This window comes from Pyxicephalus adspersus, chromosome 11 (assembly GCF_032062135.1).
Source record: "Pyxicephalus adspersus chromosome 11, UCB_Pads_2.0, whole genome shotgun sequence".
Lineage (NCBI taxonomy): Eukaryota > Metazoa > Chordata > Amphibia > Anura > Pyxicephalidae > Pyxicephalus > Pyxicephalus adspersus.
Window position 1 is genome coordinate 24,866,283 of NC_092868.1, and position 26,452 is coordinate 24,892,734.

Here is a 26,452-nt window from a genome sequence, read left to right on the forward strand (position 1 = left end):
AGTCATAACCTTTGTTTTGGTCCTGGTAGCATTGTTTCTGGTACATAAAAAATAGGAAACCTAATATGTTTATGTTATACATACTGGAGCAGAAAAAAAGGAGAGGAAAAAGAAAGGGAATACAGCATGGACAAAAAACAGACAAGTGAGGGTCCTTAATAATATAGATTTATATATCACTGATATATTACACAGTGATTAACAGAGCTAATAAATATGTCACTAAATGACTCTATAATATATATATATTATATATATATATATATATATCTAATATGTCCCTACCATAATCATAATTTACATGACTAAAGCCAATTTAGAGAATAGCAAATTTACCACCACGTTTCTATATGGGGAGGAAACGGAGATGGCCAGAAACAACCCACACAAACACAGGGAGAACATACAAATTCCAAACTTGGAACTTTAGTGCTACAAGGCAAATGCTACTAGCCACCACGTCACCCTTTTCTATTTAATCCACAAAGTATTGGATTTATTTAGATTTTACCTAAGTAGTAGTCAAGTCATATTTCAGCCTAAGCAATGTGCCAGAATTCTGTAGACCAGTGGTCCCCAACCCTGGGTAAGTTGGGGGCCGCAAATGACAGGAGGCAGAAGCCCCAGTGTCCCTCCTTACACTGCTCTAAAGCTAGTGACTGACAACAGGAGCGCAAGCGGCTCCTGAGAATGGCTGAGCAATGTATGCAAGACTTACACTTCTCTGCCATTCTAAGCAGCTCTGCCACCTAAAGCACACCAACTCTCTAACACTTCTCTGCTATTCTCCTCTAGTTTGCTGACAGGAGGCTAAGCTGTTGAGAATAGCAGAGTAGTGTAAACTGTACATATACCGGGCTATGGCAAAATTGTATTCTGTTATCAGGCCCTGCTGTCAAAAAGGTTGGGGACCACTGATGTAGACCAGTAATGGCATCCTTGATGGCTTTTCTGCCTGGCCAATTGAAGCTCTATTTTCATCAATACTGTGCATGACCAGAAGTCCTGCATTGTATGGGACTGCAAGGGCTCACTCACAACCCAGAATGTAGACAGCAGAGAAAAGTGCCACCTACTAAAGGACCCTCCTACTATAACCCTATTAAAGCAAGGTATTTTCAACCCTATTGCAATTGGTAATAGCTCATTTTGTTGAGGGGATAATGGTTCAAAGACATACCTTATCCCTAAATCCAGGTCACTACTGAACTGCTCAGGATTATGGAAAGGCCTTTACATCATTCCATGCAATACCAAGCTCATACACTTGCACTGAAGGTAATGACGACAGCTGTCAGACATGCGGACAAAGCTTATGGCATAAGTGCACGGCGATGGTCTAGTGCAGTGTTTTTCAACTTTTTTTGAGCCACGGCACATTTTTTTACATTGAAAAAATCCTGCGGCACACCAGAAATCAAAAATGTTACAAAATGACACTCTGTAGCTAATTCTTATGTCTCTAAGAATAAACAAGAAAACTGTTACCTACTGCCACCCACTGACATGGAAGAGTATTACATTACTCTGCCAGTCACTACAGCACAGACACTCGACAATGGTAATTAGATAATTTCCCACAGTACACCTAAAGATCTCTCATGGCACACTAGTGTGCCGCGGCACAGTGGTTGAAAATCACTGGTTTAGTGAAACAGTAGAGAGAAAAAGGCTTCCATAGAAGGAAGGAAGGTAAATTTTACTCCAAAAACATGAATCCCCCAATACAAAACATGCTATTAACCCTTTCAGAGAGGAAGAGTCCCATTGCAAGATGAAAAAATTAATTTGTCTAGAGTTCAGATTTAAGTTACCCTGTTGCTTTGCATGGGCACAGCTTCTTATTTACCTTATGTGTACATCACAAGTGTATATATACGTTACAGTAATCAAAATATAGAACAAGGTAGAGAAAACAGAAAGGTAAAATTCAGTTAAAAAAATTACTTTCAGATAAAGTTACAATAGCAGCCGAAAAATGTGTTTCTAATTTAACAAAACAAAATACCAAAAAACATACAGAAAAATCTAAAATTAAACATCCAGGATAATCTTTATCTATTAAAAAAATAAAAAGTGCCAACGTATCAGATCTATTCTTTAACCAAGAATTTGTATTAAGACTATCTCTAAAGCAAAAATGTTTTTTGGATGGAGTAAAGGGAGGGTTACAACTCCTGTCATTTGTTCGCCGTCTGAGATTTCCTTTTATGTCCTGTTCAGAAATCAAGAGGATATTTCCCCCCACTAAGACACAAGATACTTCCACAAGTGTCCCCATTGGAAAATGTCATCTCTACCAATTTCACCTCTGGCAGCAAGTCACAAATGTTGAATTAAGAATGTACCTTCAGTCCTATTTCAGATGGCATTGCTGATTAGGACAATAGTAGAGTAAAAATCCCAAATTAAAATAAAGATAGAGAGAAAAAGCTGACAGAAGCGAACTCCTCACCCCGTAAAGAAAAAGTTCTGTTTTTAGTTATACTTTTAAAATGTTTTTAACAGGAAAAAAAAAATAAAATAAATTCATTAAAAAATCTAACCTACAACACAAAACATAAAAATGTCCTCAACAAAAAAGCAAACAGGTAGGAAGGCTTACAGGATGGCAATTTAATACAGCTAAGAGTAGAAGGAGGTTACAACAACAACCCGCTAGGTGCTGATACGGTGGAGGTGTGTCCTTTCATGCAAAATAAAATATAATAATAGAAGGAAAACCGTGTAAGAGTTAAAACATGGTACAGAAAGTGGAGAGTAATGCTGCAAATCTGTGAAGCAAATATATTTACAAGAGAAGACTATTTAAAACCAGTCGGCAGGGAACACGAGCGCACTTGAGTGACCCTGGTGAGCCAGTCCCAAATCTGGAGGGATGAGCAGGGGGAGGGAATGTTTTTTGTTTATTTTGTTTTTTTTTAAACAAATCACATATATATTTCTAGGGTAGCCATCTCTAAAGAGTGACAGTTGCATAAAAGCGTCCCTTGTCCCTCTTAGCCGTTAGCAATAAAGTCTTTAGTGAAACTGATAAGTTTTGTGAAAGTACACTGTCCCCTAGGGTTCAACTTTCAAATTATTGGTAAAGGAGGCATTGCCTTTTCAAGGGCCCCTTGTTCTTTTGTGCCACGGTAACTGCTGCTGCTCTCCTCATCTTCCATTTTCTTCCCGTGTTTCCGGAAATACTTGTACCGCTGGACATAGGCTTTTACCAAATTATTCACTTTTACTGGGTTAATTTCTCCACTTTTGCTATGGCAAATCTAAGTGAAAAAAAAAAATGAACAACAATCAGGCTAATAGAAAATCAAATTAGAGCAGCATTTAAATAAGGGGTTTAAATAACAGATGTGCATTCACAGTACTTAAAACACAAATTAAATTACTGAACATGAAACGGCGTACAAATAGACCTGGCTCCCATACAGAGCAAAAGGAGCTGGGACTACACTGAAGCTTACGCAGCTGGAGTGTTCACACAGAAAGACAGCACATAATTTGTACTAAGAGAGCAAAGGATAGCTCTACTTTGGAAATAAACATATTTACAACAATTTTTTATCTTGGAATTTAGTAAGTGAAGATCGCAACACCACACTGTAACGATATCTAAAACTCTGATCAAATATACAAACGTACAAGCATTACATCTGTTTTTTTAATAGATAGGGCAGAGGGGAGGAAATAGCATAAGGGTAATACTGCATTTTGAAATCTTTGTCAGTTATATATTTTAAAGATTTTAAAACATTTAACTTTCTGTTAATATATCAAAAATTTGATATTTACTCATGAATGATAATAAAATTCCATTTACATGAATATTGAATATGAGTGTCCATAGATAAAACACTGCACCGTCATTCTCACCTTATGTACAGCTTTCCTAAGGATATCTTTATAATCTTCTTTTGTAATCTCTTTTCTCTGGTAATACGGTTTAATAGCCAGTTTCACCTCCTCAACTGCTCTCTCCTGGGTATGCAGCTTCTTAAGATACTAGTAGAAATTAAAAGGATACAAATTAGACAAATCTTTATCATGTGCCTACTTAAAAGTAAGTCAAGCTGACGTTTCACTTGAGATTGGACAACTGTTCTTTGCCTGTTCCCCTTTTATGAACAGGCTATGTAAAACTAATAGTAATGGTAACATTAAAAAAAACACCAACCTTAATCCGCTCCCCGCTTACTTGGCCCTAAGTTAGCTCACTGGTTATGCAGTAAGAGCCTTCTTATCTATGTCAATAGATGGAGGAAATTTCAAATGCATAGAGAAGCCTATATATGATTTTTTAATATGTGTCTGTGCATTTACAATCTCGTTAAAGTAGTAAATTCATTCTTGATACCTCTATTTAGTGGTGTAGCTTTTCCAGAAGGCTATGGGAAATTACCGACTAAATTAGCATTGCCAACCAGAAGGCCTAGAAAGTGACAAGTTGTTCTAAGTTAGTGCTTTCTATACTTAATTTAATTTTGACTTATATTGCTTTACAGAAAGAGGGCATTAGATCTCAAAGACTGATCTGTGGTCCACTTTTTAACTGACAAACAGCAGTGGACAATAAAAAGCCAGAAAGAGAAGCCAAGGGAGCAGGTCATGGTATCCATATTCTAGTTGACTGAGAACAGATTGACCCCTCAAAGGTTATCAGCTGTGGCAAAATTGTATATTTGCTTCTAATCGATCAAAAAATTATGCACATTTTTGGGAATACCAAATGCATTATAGATTTGTTAAGTGAAAGATTAAATTTTAACTAAACGGTAGATTGTACTTTTGAGATGTTGAGCACAAGATGCAGATGCGTGTTGCATATTTTTTTTTTAATATAATTATAGGCTACTTGTTTGCGATTGCTTGCGATGTCCAAATCAATCATATATCACTACAGGACACTGTAGCCAAATGGTGGGGTGTACTATTTATTATAAAATTATGGTTTAATTGGGTCATCCCATATAAATATATTAGAATGGCACTAGAAAAGTTTATCTAAATAGCTTCAACAAAGAACTAGGTATGAAATGTATCCATCCAGCTATATCAATTAAAATAAATATTTGAATATATACTAGGTCGACCAAACAGCTCCAGGAAAGATTCAGGTATAAAATGAATGTATTTGTCCGGCCTGGTAAACCTGTCTGCTCCAACAACTCCACTGTTGTACACTTAATAAGGGTAAACTCCAGCCCAACCTTCAATCATGCACAATTGTACAGGATCCTGTACTGACTAGTTATTCTGATTTACTGTGAGCCTATTCCAATGTGTACTAGAAAGTACTGTTTGTCCTGGCCTGCCACTGCATTACATACAGGAGTTATATAGGAAAATCTACATGCAAAATTAGGCTTCCTAAAAACAACCACTGACTGACACCAAGGCATTTTATATTTGTATAACTACGTCTGCCCAACACTTGCATCAGGGCCTAGAAAAACTAAGGAAAGGTATTGTGATGCTTCCAGTCATAACACTGGGACTATAAGGTATGCAATTATAAAAAAGAAATTCTTTAAAAACGTCATCAACAGGTTGATAAAAAAAATACTTAGAAACAGAGAAGACAAAATTTATGAAACTAACAATTCAGCTTTAACTATCAACTGCAGCATCTCAGGGGCAGTAGAAGCTTTGACAGAGTTAGTTCAAATGTTTAGCACTTGTGAGATTCACTTAATGCATTACAAAAGTACAAAAAAGTTTACAAAAGTAAACAAATAATATTTTTCTTCAAATGTTAAAAAAAAGGAAACTGAATAGGGAAAGCTAATAATTAAACCTAAAATTTTTTTAATAAGATCCAACAGGTGGAACCCTAATAAGGCCTCAAATATGGTCAGCTTACCAGTATGACCATTATTAATCAGATCCAATACCTTATCAGTGTCTCCTTTGCCCTCAGAGCTAGTGCTGCCTTCCCGTTTACCCAGTTCTGCAATTGTTGTAGTGTTGAAAAATGAGCTGGAGCCTGGACCAGAGGCTGCTTGTGAGTTTAGACTTGTGATTCCAGTTGGGGTGGGGGGGCTGGAGTTGCCACTCAGGGGTAGACCACTATGAAGAAGGTAGGAGGGAGCCGAGTGACCAAGAGTTGGTATAACAGGTGGTGGAGGTGGCTGTGTAACCAGTGAGGTAGAAGGCTTGCTCTGGCTAAGGATCTGTGAGGAAAAAAAAAATGAGCTGCTTATTTAAAAAAAATATTTTTTCCCTACAACACTGATGCTATGGATGAAATGGTTTCAGAGACAAGATGCAACGCATCCTATTTGAACATAAGAGGTGCACTTTAAAAGAATCCTGGGCTGACAAATATGAAGATCACTGATCTCTTTGTCTGTAAATTCTTATTGGCCAGCTGCCATGCTTGCCCAACAAGCTTCAACATTTTCTTAACCACTAAACAAGTGTAAAGTTAAATATTCTGAATTTAATCTACACTTTTTACTCACAGCTTTAAATAATGATGCAATTGGCATTGTTTATTCACAGAGAAAAAAAATTAGATACTTAGAGATGTTAATAATGTAATGTGTGAGTAATGCGTTTTGCAAATGAACCTAATAGTTCAATTTTAAACTGTGCCAACACTGTTTCTATGTATATGGCACAATGGGATGGGAGAATTACAGAGCAACAACACATACAGAAGTCTCCATTTTCCTTTAGGTAAAAGTTTTCTCTCATACGTATTAGAGCTGTAAATGTATGAGAAATAAGACCATTTATCGAGTAAACACCTGATTGGTGGCTTGAATTAGCTCCTGTGCTTTGGCTCGGCTTGCAATGTTCGCCTCCTCCATCTTGAACAGGAGAGCAGTTACTGTAATTACATATTAGAAACAATAATTCATAAAGTTATAAGGTATAAACAAGCTCTAATCGGTCACTTTCCTACTACAACTGGTCAACAGAATTACACCCCCAAATACCATTTCCATCTAAATGAACACAAGAAAAACACAGTTTTATTAGAAAACAGATCACTCTTACATGAACAAAAAAAGCAGGAATATTGAGGCACAAAGCTCCAAGGATCCCAGTAGTAAATAGCACCCTTGTGTTGGGGTTGGGGCAGTGTATTCATTAAAAGTGGGCTGCCAAAGTTAAAGAGGAACTAAACTCAAAATCTCCCAAAACACAAAAAATACACCCACCTTCAATCCCGCAGGGCAGTCCGATTCATCCCGAAGGTCTCTTCCATCGGGTCCATCGTCTCGGCACGCCAGGCTCCGCCATCCCCTCCTCTTTTCTTCCCCTTCCTTCCAGTTTCTTCTTCCTACATCACCCGACCCAGGCACGAGATCGGGTGAACGTAGGTTGGAAAAAAACTTGCCGATTTCACTGCGCATGAGTGAGATCAGCAATTTTTTTCCTCCTTTTCACAAAAGGACTCCTTCTGCGCATGCCCGAGATGCTGTGCAAAAAAGGCTACTGCGCAACTCCCAAGAGCCTCCCTGGATGCGTGATGTAGGTATCCCAGGGGGTTCTGCAATTCCATTCATTCTGGATCGCCTAGGCGATTGAGAATTAGGTGGCGGTGCTGAAAAAAAGGGTGCTGCACTTAAACAAAAATCACAAACAACAGAATTTTTACTTTACATTAAAGGGTCGTCTACCCTTTTATGTTAAGTAAAAATTCTGAGTTTAGGTACACTTTAAGGCACATGTTAGCAAGCAATATTGCACTGCAGAAGTGTAAAAAGGTCTAAAATGTCCACTTATCCTCAACATGACTCCCAACCATTTTCATGCAAAAGACATAAAACAAATGATTGAGGTTTGGGCGATTAGCTAATCTAAACTTTACCAGTCATTTGCATATCATTGGCATCAAAGCAAAACTGCAAACAAAAAGCTTATTACACAGATTACCTACAGTATGCCCCCCAGATTTTTTTTTTTTTGCTGGGTGGCAAGAAGATGTAGGTGGGTAGCAGCCCATGTATTGTGACCCAACTTTTCAGTAACCACCACAAAAACGGGATAAAAGTGGCTGGGGAGAACACTGATCTACATATATTTGTGCAGTTTCAAACCTACATAAAAAATGTATTTATGTCTGTCCAGTCCTGTGATTTACACAGCTTTGCCCACACTAGCAAGAAAAGAACCTGATCATTTTTAGCTCGTTTTAATTTCATACTCAGGTCCTCCATCTACCTCTATGACTGGACAGAGTAAAACCAAAATGAATTCAGATAGTTACACTGCTTTGCATTTTTTTAAATTATGCAGTTATATATTTATGATCACATAGCTGATGATGATTTATGTATTTTATATATGGAGTTTGGCCCTTAAAGACAGTAAAATGAAGATTTTCTTGTTTTGTGTAGAAATGGTTGGTCAACTGAAGTATACTGCTACTAAAGTTTTCAAAAAGAGGGAGGGAATACAAAAATTCCGAACCCGACAGGGACAGAATTAGGAGTTTATGGCAGGGAGCCCTTGTTTGAGTATTCCAACTCATACAAGGAGCCTAGGGCTGACTCAATTATTCAGGGCCTGCCTAACATTTGGAGTGGACTAACTATTTAAACAACACTTTAAAGCTAAAGAATACAACCCCTGTACACAATTTCTCCAGGTTATTTGATGTGCACATTAACCAGGAATACATAAAAAGCAAAATCCATAGCAATACTGCGCAACACCCAAGAGCCTCCCGGGATGCAACCCCATTCATTCTGGATCGCCTAGGCGATCGAGAATTAGGTGGTGGTGCTGAAAAAAAAAAAAAGGGTGCCGCACTTAAAAAAAAAAAAAAACAACAGATTTTTTACTTTACATTAAAGGGTTGTCTACCCATTTATGTAAAGTAAAAATTCTGAGTTTAGGTACGCTTTAAGGCACACGTTAGCAAGCAATGTTGCACTTAGCCCTTGTTCGAGTATTCCAACTCATACAAAGAGCCTAGGGCTGACTCAAATTATTCAGGCCCTGCCTAACATTTGGAGTGGACTATTTAAACACTTTAAAGCTGAAGAATACAACCCCTGTACACAATTTCACCAGGTTATTTGATGTGCACATTAACCAGGAATAAATAAAAAGCAAAATCCACTTACAAGCCAAGACCCCACTTGTGGTGCAGTCCACTCCTGATTGGAGGTTCCAAGGTATTGGTGCTGGGGGAGGTGGGGGAGGAGGAGGTGGACGGGGTGCCTCTTCCTTAACTTCAGAAACACTGTCAACCACCAAATCAGTCATTCTCTCTGGGTCTGCTGGAAGCTCCTCAGGCAAGAATGAAACATCAGGGGTCTTACAGCTACTGTCAACAGTCTGGGAATCAGGTGTGAGCTCTTGTTCGTTGGCTAGCTTGGGAGGACTGGGTGGTTTCACTTTAATCTCTGTTTTCTCTGTGTCAGACCAGATTGGTTCTTCTTTGGGTTCAACTGGGCTTAATATCTCCTGACTGCAGCTATCTGCTTTAGATTTCTTCAATGAAGCTTTAGTCTTTAACTTCTTTTTTTTCTTTTCGACAGTTCCCTTAGGTTTAACAAGAGTTCCAGCAGCACCAACAGCCTTTGCTTTTTTAATACCAGTTTTCGTTTTTAAACCCTTTATTTTTTTAGGCCGTAGAAGAGGTTCCTTGACATCATCTGTTTCAAGTTTAGCTCGACTACTCTTTATATCAGTTATCTTTTCGTCTGATTTAAGGAATGGGGAGCGGCTTTCTCTGTCCCTGCTGAATTTGACTCCAATGGACCCAGCTTCTTTGACAGTTGTGGTGCTGCTTACACCTTCACGAATCAACACAGCCACTTTAGACTGAAGTTTAACTTTCCTAGTTGAGCTTCCTTTGCTGTCCTTCTGACTTGCTTTAAGTTTCTTTGGAGCTTTATCCTTATCAGTACGAATTTTTTCTCGGTCTAACTTTAAGGGCTCAGGTTCAGGTTCAGAACTTTCTTTAAAGCGCTTTTTATACCGATCGCGGCTGTCATCTGCGTAAGGTCTTTTTCGATCTCTATCTTTGGAAGCTCTTTGTCGGCTTTCTCTTTCTTCTTCAATACGCTTTGTTGCAAAGTCCATTGGTATCCTTCTCTTGGTGGAATCAGACTTCACTGAATGCCTTTCAAAAATCCTGTTGGCTTTTCCATCCCTTTCATCAACAGTTTCACGATCAGAATAAGTTTCAAAACTAAGCCCTTCTGAATCATACATAACCTCTCTTTTCCCAGGAAGTTCAGGAGTACGGAGCAATTCCTCACGATCTAGTTTCTCTTCTGGGTTCACAGTTATAGTTCGTTTTATTGTAAAAAGATCTGCATTATTCAGCTCTTGTATTGATGGAGGTACAACTGAGCGACTGTCTCGTCGCCTTCTATCCACAATTGGCTGATTTTCAACCTTGGGTTCATCCAGCGTGTGTCTGGATCTCGTCTTTTCCTTTTCTCTCCTATCGTTTGAGTGCCTTGAAGATCTTCTATCTCTTTCTTTGGACCTTGAACGTGATCTTTTCTTTTTTTTCTTCCCATCTACACGATGCTTGTCCTTGTGTTTATCTTTTCGAGATCGGTCCATACTAACAGAACGTGACCAACGGCGCCTCTTCTCTTTTGATTTTGATCTATAAGTTTTTCTCCTTTCAGCTGATGTACGAGAAGACCCTACGGCAGATAAGCTAGTGCTAATGGAAGGTGACCAAGAGCGTGATCTTCTACGTTCCCTAGAACGTGAACGAGAAACCTTACCATCCTTATAGGATCGTGATCTAGAACGCCTGTAGTCTTTGCCATCTTTCGATTTTTTTGAACTAGACAATGAAGTAGTTGTTGTCCGTGGTTCCTTGGACCTCTTTCTTTCCCTTGATCTTTTTCTTTCACGTTTAGATTTCTTTCGACTACGGGAGCTGGATGGAGAGCGGGATTTTGAGTTCTTTTTGGATTTTTGTGGGGTCTCCGATTTCTTACGATATCTCTCTCTCCGTTGGTTTGTAATCTTTCGCCTCAGATCGAGTCCCTTCCATCTGTTATCCATCTGATTTTCTCCAAAGTCAATTTGTAAAGCTCCTTCCTCATCTGAATCTGCATGCAGAGAAAGGAAGTCATCACCTTCAACTATCCTAAGTGGTCGGTCCATAACTCGACACCGACTTCGAAACATAGGCACAGGGCTAAAGCAATCTTCATCTGGCTGCACTATCTCCCCTTCCTCAATTTCAGAATCATATTTGCGATCTGAATCATCATCATCTGGATCTCTCCTTTCTGATGAATGCTTTCTTTTATGGCGTGATCTTGACTCACTTCCAAGCTTGGCAATTTTTTCTAACCGTAAATAGGACTTCACATCAGGCTTGGCCAGGGATTCCAAAGAAACCTTTATTTCGACCTTGGACTTCGATTCAGCTTCAGATGTAAAGTCCATTTTCCTATTAAACTCCTTACTTGCATCCACTGTGAAGACACGCCTTATGGGCTCTGAAGATGATTCTGTGATACTTGTTTCTTCAAGTGTTGAATCAGCAACTGGTGTTTCTTTAATACTTTTCTCCTCTGCCACTTCTTGTGACACCTCATCTGCCTCCCCATCATCTGCAGTGTCAATGTCTAAACTGGAGCTAGGACTATAAGGTTCAAAATCCAGCTTTGAAACATCTTTTGAAACGGAATCAGAACGTTTAGAACTTTTCTGTTCAGCTTTGTTACTGTCTACTTCTATACTCCTCTCATGATTAAAATCATCATTTGGTAGGCCTTTATCAGATTCTGTAGATTTGAAATCTTCCTTTGTTTTCTCAGAGCCCGGAACATCCTGGCTCAAGCTATTTTCATCATAAATACCAGCCAATGCTTCACAAATACGACCTTCAGGATGAGACTCGCTTCCAATTTCATCATCATCATCTTCATATGGTGAAGGACTGCGCTCAGAGGAGCTTGGATTGGAGCCAGTGGGTTCAAACGGGTCATACTTTTGATCTTCCTGGTCATCTGTTTCCTTCTCAGGGGAGTCTGCATAAATATAGTCTCCATTCACATTTTCCTCATCTGTGGGGTGAAAAGGGTCATAAATATCTAGATCTTGAGATTGATTTGACTGTACCCCACTGCCACCTGCAGATAGCACTGGGTTCTGGGAGAAGGATGAAGAGGAGGATGAGGAGCCACTATCTTTTTCTAAAGAACCATGAGATTGAGAATGCTGGTTGTTTACAGTGGAGCTCTCTCCACCAATAGGTCTCTGCTGTCCACCTGTAACCCCAGTGCCATTTCCCAAAGCTAGTCCCCACAAATCTAATGCGTTGGGTGTATTATTAACTAATGTATTGCCATTTATTAGACTAGTCCTCTCCATGCATGTGCCATTTTGTATCCTATAAGCAGTGGAGGCATCCAGAGACCCTTTAGTTGTCCAGTGAAAACTACGGAGAACAGGTGTTACTGAAGCATTTATATATTGTGAAGTTGTGTCGGCAGGTTTCTGGAAAGTAACCTTCTGTTCTGAGCCACAGTCAGCACTCATTCGAGATCTATTCAATTTCCTAAGGGTACATGGGTTTATGTTGATATGAGACATGGGGGTTCCAAGGAATTCTTCAAATCTTAAAGGCCCATTTGGTGTCTCTTGATGGACTGTTGATTGGCCTTCTGTGAACTCCAAACCTGAGGTACTTAGGCACGCTAAAGGGAGAAAAAAAAAAAAAAAAGATTGAGTTAAATTGGTCAGCATTATACTCAATGTCAAAGTATATACAAATTTTTTTTTATGTCTGATTAAGCCTCTAAATCAGCTGCATTAAAATAGCGCCGCTACTACAATTCCCGGAATCACCCGTGTCTATAGACCAGTGGGCTCTCTGCCCATGCGTGGCCCCACATTGGACTGTTTTATAGATGCAAATAATGCCGAGAATTTTAGTAGTGCTATATCAATGAAGAGGGAGTTTCAGCTGATACTCCCAAGGCATGGACTTGAATGGTTGGATTTTCATAGACGAATATTGTTATTAATATTGTTAGCCTGTGAAAAAAGGTTACAATTGAAATTTAACTACAAATAGAGGCTACAAATAGAGAAAGAGACATAAGATTTTTTCCTAAATAAAACTCAAAAAAACATTTTATGCCTCTTTCTCTATTATAAGCTTGTTCCAGATTGAATGTGAAGCAAAACCTCTTTTTAGATAAGAAAAGGGTTTATACCTAATGAGAAGGAAAATTTTTAATTTTTTTAATAAATTTCAAGGTTGGCCTGCGACTAAGTTTTTAATTTTGGCTCTCTGTGTATTTGAGTTTGACACCCCTGCTCTAAACAGTAACCTTTTTTTTCAACCGCTGTTCCGCGGCACACTAGTGTGCCTTGAGAGATCTTCGGGTGTACCGTGGGAAATTATCCAATTTCAGTTAATTGGTCCCAAAATGATTTATTTACTGCAAAAAATTTGTCTTCATTTGTCTATACCAGCGATGTATAGTGATAGGCAGAACCAAAAAAAACTCTTCCACTAGATGGCAGCAGGTAGCTAATTTACGTGTCTGACTTTTTGGTGGTGTTCCGTGGGATTTTTCTAATTGTAAAATATGTGCCGCGACTAAGAAAGGTTGGGAAACACTGGCCTAGAGCATGTGGACCTGGTGTTATTTTCCAGTTGATAAAAAGTCCTTTTATACTTTTGCAGCTAAACACTGCAGACTATGTTTTGTTGCCCCTTTCGCCAGGATAAATGGTGAATTGTGAATGACTAAATTTGGCCGTGTTGCTTTGACGATCCTTCCTTCAAACAATATAAATTTATTTTACAGTAAGCTACATCTTTTAAGCCCTCAAAGTTTCTATGCAAAAACAAACTTTTAAAAACTATGAAGCACTTACCTTACTAACCGAGTATAGGTGGGAACAACATACTATAAAAAAAACAATCACTACACATTGTTTCAAAATAAGATAGACGATACCTGATTTCTGATATCTCCAGGGTCTTTGTCTTCTAAAGATTCTTGGCGGGACACCGGAGTAAGTGCCAGCATCTCCAATACGAACCTCAGCAACCAACTCCAGTTCATCTACGCCATCTTCAGAACTAAAAAGATTAAAAAAGCTTGGATGATTACTAAAGAAAAAAAGAAAAGAATTTAGATTGTATTTTCACTAGTCTACTACTGAATTAATGCCCATGTGTTAATTTGCTTTGCACTATATTGCCCATGGTGCATGTTTTTCATTTAAGCAACACTACACAGTACACATTTGTGTGTTGTAGTGCATTGCACTTTCTAGGAGCATTAGATGTGTGTTTGTCATTCAAGTATCCATTCAACGCAAGAAAACGTAAACGGCTCTGCACTATGCCCAGCATATAACCCTGATGCCAAACATGAGCTGGACTGTATTTAATATTTCTGCCAGACATTTTTAATGTTTTTTTCCGGTGAGGAGCATGAGTACAGTATGAATGAGACAATGTCACCTCGCCCATGCAGAAAAAGTGACATTGTCTCTGCAAAGTGGACCCGTACCCCTATATGCTTTAAAGCACTGCCCAGCTACTCTTTTTTACACTGCAGTAAGAGACAATATATGGCACTTTAGATGTTAGGGTGGAAAGCCTTTTCGATCTGACATTGCTTGTGCCTTGCAGGCAACTGTTGAGACCTATTACTGTCACCTCTGATTGGTTGCTGACAACAATGACTTTAGAGAAGGCTGCAACTGAACAGTTTACAATTCTATATCTGCAGGTAGCATGGGAAAACCAACACGTTTGGACAGATTTTTAACAATAGGTTCACTGCTTAAAAAATAAATTACACTTACTACCAGTCCACAAAATTGAGGCTTTCGTCCACAAAATGCTGAAAGTGGGACCCTGGCGTAGTTGTATTGTATGTTTCTTCCATGAAATCCAATGCATTTGCAAAGCTAGACAACAAATCAGATTCTGATATCTACAAGAAGAGGGAAAAAAAGAAGAGGAAAAAACTCAAAACATTGATAGACATTATTCATAAAATTACTTTTTGAATACACTTTGACAGTAGCTTAGTGAACGGTCTACTGAAATATGTTTAGGTAACATAAAAAAAAACACACAAATACTACTCACATTCTTCTATCATTTCAGTATTCACCACTAACTGCTCACCCAGCCCATAACTACTTGTGCATACAACAATTTCTTTGTGCAAAGCTGGCTAGCAGTAAAATTGCCTTATGAAGCACTTAGTTAGTCCCCTATAGTAAGATGAGGCAAAAATATTGTGTTGTATATTTCCCTCTTGAAATTGCTTGAGAAAAAAGAACACACAAACATACACTTTTCACACTAAACCATGGCACCATAATTTTATAATTTGTGCTTAAAATAAACTCCAAAGCAACCCCCCATTTTGTATATAATACGGTAGGGTTTTTTTTTTTCACCAGCTGTACCTCTCAAGTAGCTGCCCATCACTTCCTAAACTTCCTGTCAGACAGGGAGAGGATATTGTTCTATAATGGTGGACATTCCCTCTTAAACAGCTATTATAGGAATAAGTGTCCCCATTGGAGGATTTCTTTTCTGGTAGCAACTGAAAATTTTGGATTTACCAGCATTTTTTTTCCCGTGACAAAGGTTATAAGGACAATTAGGAATGAGAGAATCTCCCTGATGTAGACAGAGAAGAGCAATAAAAACTGTGTTCCTAACACCTTAGCACTCTAAAAAGTGTATCTAAAAAGTTATGTATTCAATTCTGTACTTGCTGATGCTGATATAGTTCTCTTTACAGGAAGGACCTTACACAGGAAGAAGGCATTTTTGCATGCCCTCTCCCCTCCATCTCCTTTCCCCTAATTAGCTGCCAAAGCACAAGACTAGCAACAGACCATCCTGAATAGAGAATCATGTTTTGCAGGGCACTGTAATGTCATTTAAAAAAAATAAGTACACATTTAAATAAATGCAGCCTCTTTTTTCATTTATGAGTGGTGCATAGCTCTGCAACACTGCAGAGTAAATAAATAAATGTCATATGCCTGCACATATTCTGGAAAAGTAACACACATGCTGTGCTATGTTATTTGTGCCTTATTCATATAACATCTATTGATTTTTTTTTTTTGCGGTTCAGTATAAAAACATTTTGTAGTCAGGCAACACAAAAAGTGAACAACATGATTAACAAATCAAAACACCAAAGAGAGGAAACAAAAAAAAATGCTGATCTGACCTCATAAAAACTAGATTTATTAGTCACTGACTGAAAAGGTATGCACACAAGGACTTTTCTCCAATTTACTAATCTGCATACTTGTTCTGATACAGTGAAGATAATAAAGCTTGAGACTCAGTAAACTATAAAAAAAAAAACACAGCCATATTTGTGAAAATGAAGTATCGTTGTGATGACAAACTGTACCTTAAACAGTTTTAACTTGTAGCCTGAATTTGTTCCGTAATGTAATGTATGTCCTTTCATATAATATATGTAGCTTTCAAGACAATATTACCTTTGGTAAAACTATATTCTAATAAAGCCCACCAACCAATTGAGCAAAGGCAGTCTAGGCTTATTCTTACCTCCAGGCCAATTCATTGCTCCTAATACCTCTTACCGTGAACCCAACTTATTCATTTCCCATGGGTAGCCATAATTACAGTGGCTTGTATCAGTTGCTCTGAGCAGTTCTCCCCATAGAAATGAATGGGACCATAGCACACATGCAGAATAAAAAGTAGTGACCACGTCTTTGTCAAAACTAAGATCACTGAATAAGAGGTGGAAAAAAGTATAGGCCCATCTTGCTTGCACTAAGGAGGGTGGTGTGGGTCTTTATAAAAGGACAACATTGTGGGGGATTAATCCACGAATCCAGCAAAGCTAAATACACATTTACAATGCATACAGCACTGTGCAAGATGCTGCAATAAAAATATTTGATAAAAGCTATTCACTGCATTACAACTTGCAAAAATGCATAAAAGAATAAATTCTCTCGGGTACAGTAGCACACATTTTTTTTAATACAACTTAGTGGGTAGGTTTTCCAAGCCATTGTTTTCCACAATTATTCTGTGAATTTAGTAGGTCTCAGACTGTGTGTCCATGTTATCCCAGACTGATTTGACGTCTTAGGCAGATTCAATGCTGATTAGGTATTTTTTCAACAAAGTCAATCTCTATATTAAATAGGTTTAATCTTAAAAACAGTAAGGAAGGATTTTAATCTGTCCAGAGTGCATTTTTTGTGCAAGCACCCAATTTGTGGATATTTTCTATTTTTTTTTATCCCAAAGACCCAACTGAAATATCTATAAAATTAGGGGAAACAGGGAAATCTCCCAAACTGAGAAACACACCTAGTCACAATAAAAAATACATGGCAGAAAATAAAAAACTACAACAGCACTGTCACCAAAATTGAGAAATTCATACATTGCTCTCATTTTCCACACTGGGATGCTTAGCTTCTTCTGCATCTGCAAGCCTCTTTACTGCTTTCTTTTTACATGTCTTTTTCAATTTAGGACATTTTGGTTTGGGATCTAGAACAGTAGAAAAAGAAAAGTATATGTAGAAAAGATATATAAATGCCCATCATCAGTATATAACAACTTAAATGTGACTGCATGGCATGTGTTTTGTTTATTTGTATGTTGTTATTTAGCTTAAAAACTCAATAAAAACGATTGAAACAAAAGTATATAACAGCTGAACTCAACCTAACCCCATATAACACATGCATGTGATAAAAACAATCTCACATTGATGTTATTCAACAGTGAACCTTTTCACATTCAAAATTTGGTGGCATATATACACACACACCTGTTTTTTTTACATACCATAAACAAGCTTTTATTACCAATGCCACAAACAGTAAAACAAAGTTACACTTTAGTTTAGATTCTGGAGAGGATTATAGTATTATTATTACAAATATTCTCTTTTGACATGTAAAGATTGCAGGGCACAACTGGGGCCACAGTTCACACTTGGCTCGATGACAGCTAAAAAGATTATGCCACTTAGGGACAAAAAAAGTGACTCTGTTTCATCTCTTCACATTTCTAGAAAGAACCAACACCTGCTCTGCTCAACTGGAAACACTGGTTAGACCTTGTTTGCTTATATAGTTCCTTAAGGCTTTTACAGGGGAAAATGTGTGAACTGGTACATGAATAATTTTCTGGTGCTCCCTGCATAGACTGACCATGCAGACGACTGGGCTTTGTTCCAGGTCAGTGTCTAAAGGTGTTTTAGTCAAAAGAACCAGAAAACTAGTATTTTAAGGTTGGAGATCTCTGTCTCTTTGTGTAGCTTGGTAGGGGTTTTCTACTAAGATAACTAAATAGCCCACAGTCAGACTCCAGCTAATAATTTCTCAGAAAACAGAAAAGGATTCCTATGGCAACATGACTGGATCCCATCTGTTACAATTTCTATAGACACATATAGGCTTCTGAGAAAACCTGTTGCCCCACAGCAAACATATTCAACTGTTCAATATTCTAACCAAAGTTAATTTATGTTAGGTTCACACCAGTGCCAGAAACAAAGACTATACAAATGTTGTACATGGTTTACCCTATGTTAGTTTTCAAAAATGGACCTTCCGCCTCTGCATTTGATCGGTCCCAGTGTATAGGAATATGTAACAATAGTTTGGATTGAGGCTTTAAAGCTGAACTTCAGGCTATATTATATTTATGGTAATGCAAGCAGTCAAGTACCTGCTTTTAATGTTCTACAAAGAAGGGTTTAGACAGAGGAGAACCAGAACGACTCAGTGAGTTGAGCTGCAGTATTCATATGCTACCAAGAAAGACAATGAAAGGGAGAGGAAACAGATTTACAAAGCAAAGGGGTTTGATACTTCTCATTTCACTGCCCAGTCACAAGCTAGTGTAAGGACAAGTCGTGTAAGTGTTACTGAACTGCAGAAAGAAAAATGAATTCCCCTGCCTGATGGACAAGGCTGTGTAAGTATCAGGGCACAGCAATACACAGAAAGTTAGTTCTTTTGGGAGGCAAAATAGCTCCTGCATTTATTCTGTGTATTTAGCCTGAAGAAAGCCAACTTTGAAAGTAAAAAAAAGCTGAAAGAGTTGAAAATGAAAAATCTCAGAGTATCAAACATACAAACTTCATGAAGAAAAATCCTCTGGTGGAAAATGACCTAAAGACCCACTGCTGCAAAGTAGGAAAATAAACTATTAAACTAACATCATGCAACAACTTACAATGTTTAAAGTTCTCTCTCAGAAATATAACGAGCAAAAAAAAATAATAAAAAGTAAAAAAAAAAAAAATGGCATTTACCTTCAACTCTGCACAGCTTCTTCTGGCCTTTCCGCACAACTTGCTGCAAGAATTTCTACAATAAAAAAAGAAGCAGCCAGATCAGGCAGATTCTGTAACTCAAGTGTGTAAGGCTAGCAGATGTATTATAATTTAAATGTGACTTCTTAGCTTGTGATCAAGCCTGAAACGAAGGGTCCATTTTAAAGCCTGATGCAGATTTCACTATCTGCTAGGCACCATTATGTTATCTGCCACACTGCATCAGCATTTTATGAGCCATTCCTGATTTGCAGGGTGCAATGTGCTGCGTGTGAGTCCAGTGCAGTTCTCTCTGCAGAAGGCTGCAAAGAGAACTTTTTAGTTGGAGGAGATGTCAGTCACAAGACTTAACAGGCTACATGGCTTGACTCTGCTTTTATTTCTCCAAGCTTGTTTCATTGGAATAAATTGAGCAAATAAATCTTTGCAAGTAATGTAATGCACATTTATTTGACTCGGTTCTGTGCCAATGTTTTCTTTTTAGGAGATGGTATGACCATATTGTTGGATAAATGGGACCCAACATTTCATTAAGGTACTTATAACACACTAAAGTACCATGAGAGGATATTTTTTTTTTTTTTATTTTTAGATTCCGTATACAAATGGAAGTTTGAGCTCAGGACCCTGAAGAAGAATTACCAAAAAGTTCTCTGGGTACAGCAATTCTGATGTATTATTTTCAGAGGCATCGCCACTGGAGACCTCCTGTTCTTCCTCTTCTTCAACATCTGAAGTTCTATTGGATTCCGGTGTTCCCTCCTTTTCAGAACCCCTCTTGTTTTCTTTCGGTTCTTGGTGGTCTCCTGCCATCATTACAGCCTGGAGTAAGGAACCTATCAGAAAAAGAATAGACACAATCTATTACAACTGTGCAGTTAAATCAACTGGGCATTCTAAATAAAATCTCATTTTAACTGACAGCGGTCCCACTGGTTGGTATATAAAAAAAAAAGTGTCCATGGAGCCATAGTTTACATCTCCTCCCAACGCCAGCTGCCAACTAACTGCAAAAGGGGATGTAGAAGATATACCAGCTGACAGAAGACAGTACAGAAATTCCTCTACGTCATCATACACAAGACTATGACTATCTATATTATTAAGTCCACTCATACTTTATCCCTTCAACTGTCAAACATGTAAAGCAAAATCAGAGGGTTACAACAAACTCATGGCTTTTTAAAAACCCACAATGTCTGCATAAAGAAATCCTGTTATTGCAAACCCTCTTGTGATAGTAAAAAAAAAAAAAAAAAATATATGAATAAAGGGAACTGGAGTACTAGAAAAGATTATTTACCAAGGTCATTTACCATTTTCAGCAAGGGTTTGAAAGGAGGTCAATCAATTATAGTAAAAAAAAATAAATATATATATATATATATATATATATATATATATATATATATAATTTACACCTTGCAGTTTTTTTTTCTTAACTAAGTGGGCATAATGTCTGACAACAGGCTAATTAGACAAACCAAGCCAATTAGTGTCTCTTTTCGATGCTTACAGCATTGTGACTGCGTTCATGTCATGCTCCAGCCATTGCCTGTTTTTGCAGGCCAGAACATGCCAAATCTGGAACAATGCTTTCTGCAGCATTGGAAATAAAGTTCAGAGGGTAATCTCTGCGCATTTTAACTGAACTGCAAGTTAGAGTTCCCTCTAATTCACCAATGTACATAATTACCTAACTGCAAAAGTTAATAAAAAAAAGTGCTCTCACATTCAAACCTGGAATGAACACACATAATAACAATAACCAAACCCATTTAGTGTGCTAGTGTAAGCTACAAATCACCTTAACAAGCAATCAATATTATTCTTTAAAGAGGCACTACTTTGAAAAATTGGTGACCAGGCAGGTGTTTACTGTAGAAAGTGACAGACGATGCTTCTTCTGCAATAACGGTTCTTACCTGCCTAACTGCAAAATCACAAATTTCATGCACATGCACTGTTCATTTGCTGCGATTGATACCCAGCAATGCCAGCTTCCCACGCTCTTGCTGGGAAGGCAATAAGTCCAATAACTTCATGAGGTGAAGATGGTGGTACCTGTGTTGGAACAGGGACATGTGCGTATCAATGGGCTTAGTTTCGAGTTTTTTTGATCCTACAATAGTAAACTAAAATCTCATATAATGCTACAGGTCACATAAGACTAGTAGGTTTTTTAAGGGCCATTTTAGGCCAAACATTTCCTATTCAAGTGAAGGGGACATTTTTTTAGATGCACATGGCTGTGGCAGATTATGGTGCGGTAAAAGCAATATGTTGCTTTTGCCCGTGTCGGTTGTGGTCGCACTCGTCTGCAAATCTTGTGAGAAGTTTGCCTCTCCTGACCACAGACAAGTAGTCTGCTGGGCAGCCAGAAGTGCTTTAACACCACATTGATCGAGGTGTGATGATGGGTCACTACCGGGAAGACAACAGGATTACTGATCCACCTCTTAGATTGTAAGCTCTTTGGGGCAGGACCCTCCCCTCCCGTGTCACTGTCTGTATCTGTCATTTGCAACCCCTAGTTAATGTACAGAGCTGCGTAATATGTTGGCACTATATAAATCTTGTTTATTAATATTCATTTTTTCCCTGATTTTGTCTATCCGATTGATGCATTTACGTCTATATATCTATATAGGTGCTACAATGACTGTACAATCTTCATATTTATGGCATTATCTGCTCTGGGTCAGCAGGACAGCCAGGAAAGCTTTTTGTAGTATAAGTCGTCACCTGCCAGACGAGATTTGATTATTGTGTAACATAGTGGCAGTGCTTGTTAATCTTATCCAGCTAATAACATTAAATTTACATATTAGCAGATTTATTTCTATCTGAACCCTTTCCTAAAGTACTGTGTGTTATAAACAATTGCCACACTTTTTCTTTAGAAAATATTTTCACTTTCTCTGAAGCCATGGAATAAAAAGAGAAGAGGCAGCCAGGTATGTAGAAGGCTAGGTTTAAGGTGGCCCCAAAAGAATGTCAGCTGGGTGGTTTGCCTGGCTAAAATGACAAAGGGGAGAACACAGTGTACACATCCTCATGCTTTAAATATTATTTTTGTAATTTTAATTTTTTTCACCCAACATTATTGTACCACAAGCGGGAGATGGAGCAACATGCTCCGAGTCTTGTAAGAGTGGTTAGGTGGCTGTAAAGTTCCTGATTACTATATTCTATTGTGGACAGCCTGCTCAGAACAGTAGAAAGATGTTCATAGCTGCTGAGCTTATTTTACCCTAAAGAGTAACATTGGCAGCCAAAGCTTAAAGCCTATCTAAACTCAAAATTTTTACTTTACAAAAAAAGCTTTTAAGCTTTTTTTTTTTTTTTTTTAAAGGTAATTTTTAAGTGCAACAAAAAGGTGACGCCCTCTCCTTCTATCTGTCAGCTGCGATCAAAACATAATGGGATCACAAAGCCTCCTGGGATACCTACGTCATGCATCCCGGGAAGCTCTTGGCTGCTCCTTCTACACATGCCCTAATCTCAAGCATGCGCAGGAGCCCTTTCATCAATAGGCAAGAAAATTGCTAATCTCGCGCATGCGCAATGAGATCGGCACTCCTTTTTCCCAATCTACGCCGCGGGATCTGGAGCCTGCGCAGTGTGAGATCGGGTGACGCAATAAGAAGAACCCGGACGAAGAGAGAAGAAGATGTAGGCACCCGAAGACAGCAAAGGACGACACAAGACCCAAACAAAGAAACCTCCCGACGGATCTGCGAAATAAAGATGTCTTTTTCTATTTTGGGTTTAGTTCTGTTTTAAACGTTTTTGTTTTTCTTCTTGTCTACATGCTCTGGCACCAGCTGCACATCATTGCTCTGAACTGCTATGGTGACAACAATGGAAATGCCACTGCAAACATTAGTAAAGCTGAATATAAACCTCCCGGTGACAGGTAGATACCAAACCACATTTGTAAGAAAGTGTTGTCACTGTATAACAGGAAGTTGCATTCTTGTCAGGATCACCAAGCTTTAAAAATAACCTGGAAATGAGAGCACCATGTTGCAGCCAGTATGTGATTGGGTGTAGATCTATGTAATGTATTTGCTGATCTTGATTTATGAATGCCTTACAGATATATGACAATTGTGCATTCGCTCTGATCAGTAGTGTAAATAGAAAAAATCACCTTGTACACAAAGTCATCATTATTGATATGTACTCATCAGATGCACACCTGTGGTACACATCCAGACACACATTGCATACACCGGGGTGTCACATAGGAGCTCTTATATTCATGTAGTCACAGTTATGCAGCTAGCCATGTAATGAGTGATGGTGCCCAGCCTATAACACAGGCCCGATCTCCTGCACAGGGGCCCCAGCTAACACTAAACCACTACCCTCTATTATACAATATATAACGGAAGATGCGCCACACACGGTGCCTCCTCGTCGTACACAGTCCCGGACACAGCAGCCCGGTTCCCCGGCCTTTTTCTCTCACCTCGCCCTCCTCCGCTTTTTTCCCGGATGTATCAGTCCGGCCTGGACTGGTTTGCCCCCAGCCTCTTTACAACAATAGCCGCCGTCCCGTCCCTACAGCTGCCGCCATCTTACCCCACTGCTCCAGCGGCTCCTAGCAGTCACAAAGCATGCTGGGCCTTGTAGTTCTGTGCCGCACACCTCCGCTGCGTAGTCCGGGAAGCCTTGGCCTCTCCGCGTACTACAACTCCCACAGAGCACCGCGGCCCTGCGTACACTACCGGCTCACGTACAGACGAGATGTATGACGGGAAGTGTAGTTTTAGTTGGCGAAAGGCTAGCAGAGAATTGCGGCTGGGCGGAGGTTCGGACGTACTGTTGTCCCAGAATGCAGTGCTGCGGGGCGGATATGAGTCATGGCAAATCACTAATGGCTCATTTATGTTCATAGGGTACATACTGGGCAGAAGAGGCCATAGGCAACCGCTGTTTGAGTGCTAAGCTATATAAATGACATTATAAAGGGCTTGGTTCTATCCATTTATGTACAGATGTCGTCTTTAATAAGTTACATAGGTTCATCAAGTTAAACCACTAAGGAAATAAATATATCCCAGATAAAAGCCCTATACACATTCTATCCAGAGGAAGGCAAAAACAAACCCTTATAAACCTTGGTTCAATTTGCTCCAACAGTGGGAAAAATTCTTTCCTGATTTTATGAGGCAAACCGAGGTTCATTGAATCAACAGTCACTGTTAAACTTAAAGCTTTGATATTATTACACTGTATTTATATAGCGCCATCATATTATACAGTGCTGTACATAGTCACATCACTATCAGTCATTCACAATCTAATGTCCCTACCATAGTCATATGTCTTTTAATCCAGTCTAATATCAATTTTGGGGGAAGCCAATTACCCTAACTGACTGTTTCCAGAATGTGGGAAGAAACCCCATGCAGACACAGGGAGGACCTGCAAACTCAATGCAGATAGTGTCCTGGCCGAGAATGAAACCTGGGACCTAACGCTGCAAAGGCAAGAGCACTTACCTCTGAGCCACCATGCTGCCCATACCCAGTTATATTCTGTGCTTATAGAAATCATTCAATTTTTTCTTAAACAATCTATAGTAGTTGCTAAAACTACTTCCTGAGGGAGCCGATTCCACATTTTCACAGACCTTACAGTGAAGAATTCCTTCCTTATCCGGAGCTTAAACTTCTTTTCCTCCAGAAAGAGTGCCCTCTTGTTCTTTGTAATGATCTCAAAGTGAATAATGGGGAAGATAGTTCTCTATATGGACCGTTTATATATTTATACAGGGTGATCATATCCCCCCTTAAATGTCTCTTCTCAAGGGAGAATAGATTGAGTTCAGCTAATCTCTCCTCATAGCTGAGCTCCTCCATTTCTTTTATTAGTTCAGTTGTCCTTCTCTGCACTCTCTCCAATTCCACAATGTCCCTTTTTGTGAACTGGTGCCCAAAACTGGACTGCATATTCCAGATGTGGTCCGACCAATGCTTTGCATTTACCAAATAGAAGATAATTTAGTGACCACTTTCAAGAAATGGGTGGGTGACCATGGCAGGAGTACATAGATGTTACATTCACCCCTGCATATTGGCTGCAATACTATATGCCAACCCTACATTGGTATGCCCATCCTATAGCTCCGAGGTGGAACTCGGACATGAACTTCCATTCTAAGTGTGATCAGAAAGGAACAGGAAGGATGATTCAAAAATTGACTGGCAGGATCACCAAATATTTTTCTACATTTATATGCATAAAATGGAGTACTAAGTGCATTGTGAGGGACAAAGGAAATACAACTATTGATTTTAGGGTTGCCATACATTTTAAATATTTTAGTATGTAAAAAAAAAAAAAAAACATCAATTCTGACAATTACACTGTGTGCACCCATTATACAGCTACCTGTATCCCATTCTGACCTGTGATTGTAGCGCCTGGCAGTGCCAAGTCCTTCATAACCATCTTCCAATGTGGTCCTGAGATGTCACGTGAATGCAGAGAGCTGCAAAGGAAGCTAATGCTGGCATGTGAAAAGTTGTGTCACAAAATCCCCTATCATTTAGAGACACCAAACTTTCACCATTCCCACCAATCATTGAATCTGTGGTACAATTTCTTTAGCTCCCCAAAAATTAGTTCCTTTACACATGAGAGAGTTAACTAGTTGTGTTTGGCCTTCTAGGTCAATATTTTCCCTTCCTCCCCTGCCAGCAGAATATACGTAACATTCAGCCAAGGGAAAAAAACAAGAGAAAGTACTACCAGGGATGGAGGAGTATTTGCTTGACACAATCAGTGCCATCTATATCCTAGTGCCCATTATGACCTTGGCAACCTACACCTTACACAATACTTTTTTTCGTTCCCAGGGGCTGGGGGGGGAGGACTGGTGGGAATTGTAAATGCAGTCATAGGACAAGGTCTTTTAGCACCCAATGCAAAAAAGGCTAAAGTGTACCTTCCCCATGATTTGTCGAGCTGTCCTGCCTTTTTTGTGTCCCCATCACATCACACTGGGGTCTACTGCTTCCTGTTTGGACTGACCCTGAGTATATGTGGAGGTGAGGATCCTTCTGTAAGACACCATAAAGAAACCTAGAATCAGCAGCTGGAAGACGGCTCAGCTATGCTGAACACAGCTTGATTCCGGTTGGGTGGCCCTTGCA

The 26,452-nt window shown here is 39.0% G+C and overlaps 1 protein-coding gene across 3 annotated transcripts; it reads right to left on the reverse strand.

The window, feature by feature from the left end:
• Positions 1-2,596: 2,596 nt before the first annotated feature.
• Positions 2,597-24,019, reverse strand: SCAF1 (SR-related CTD associated factor 1). Of its 3 annotated transcripts, XM_072425738.1 has the most exons (12): positions 23,761-23,956; positions 21,209-21,347; positions 19,926-20,119; positions 19,263-19,317; positions 17,376-17,485; positions 14,773-14,903; positions 13,914-14,038; positions 9,081-12,638; positions 6,750-6,832; positions 5,892-6,170; positions 3,874-4,002; positions 2,597-3,266 (listed from the first exon to the last, which is right to left on the reverse strand). In XM_072425738.1, the coding sequence occupies exons 3-12, from the start codon at positions 20,097-20,099 to the stop codon at positions 3,075-3,077; spliced, it is 4,836 nt and encodes a 1,611-aa protein (XP_072281839.1). In that variant the 5' UTR covers positions 20,100-20,119; positions 21,209-21,347; positions 23,761-23,956; the 3' UTR covers positions 2,597-3,074. The 3 variants fall into 3 exon arrangements, with proteins under 3 accessions (XP_072281839.1, XP_072281838.1, XP_072281837.1); XM_072425737.1 differs by lacking the exon at positions 21,209-21,347 and having other exon boundaries at positions 23,874-24,019; XM_072425736.1 differs by lacking the exon at positions 21,209-21,347 and having other exon boundaries at positions 23,761-23,885.
• Positions 24,020-26,452: the final 2,433 nt, after the last annotated feature.

What these genes read in the sequence shown, in the direction of transcription:
- SCAF1 (XM_072425737.1), bottom strand. Translation starts at nt 20,099, where the DNA reads ATGATGGCAGGAGACCACCAAGAACCGAAAGAAAACAAGAGGGGTTCT. An exon ending in GTGTGGAAAATGAGAGCAAT is followed by an intron (nt 14,904 to 17,375) that starts GTATGAATTTCT and finishes CTCTTCTTGTAG; the next exon opens with ATATCAGAATCTGATTTGTT. An exon ending in GCAAAGGAGACACTGATAAG is followed by an intron (nt 4,003 to 5,891) that starts GTATTGGATCTG and finishes AATTTCTACTAG; the next exon opens with TATCTTAAGAAGCTGCATAC.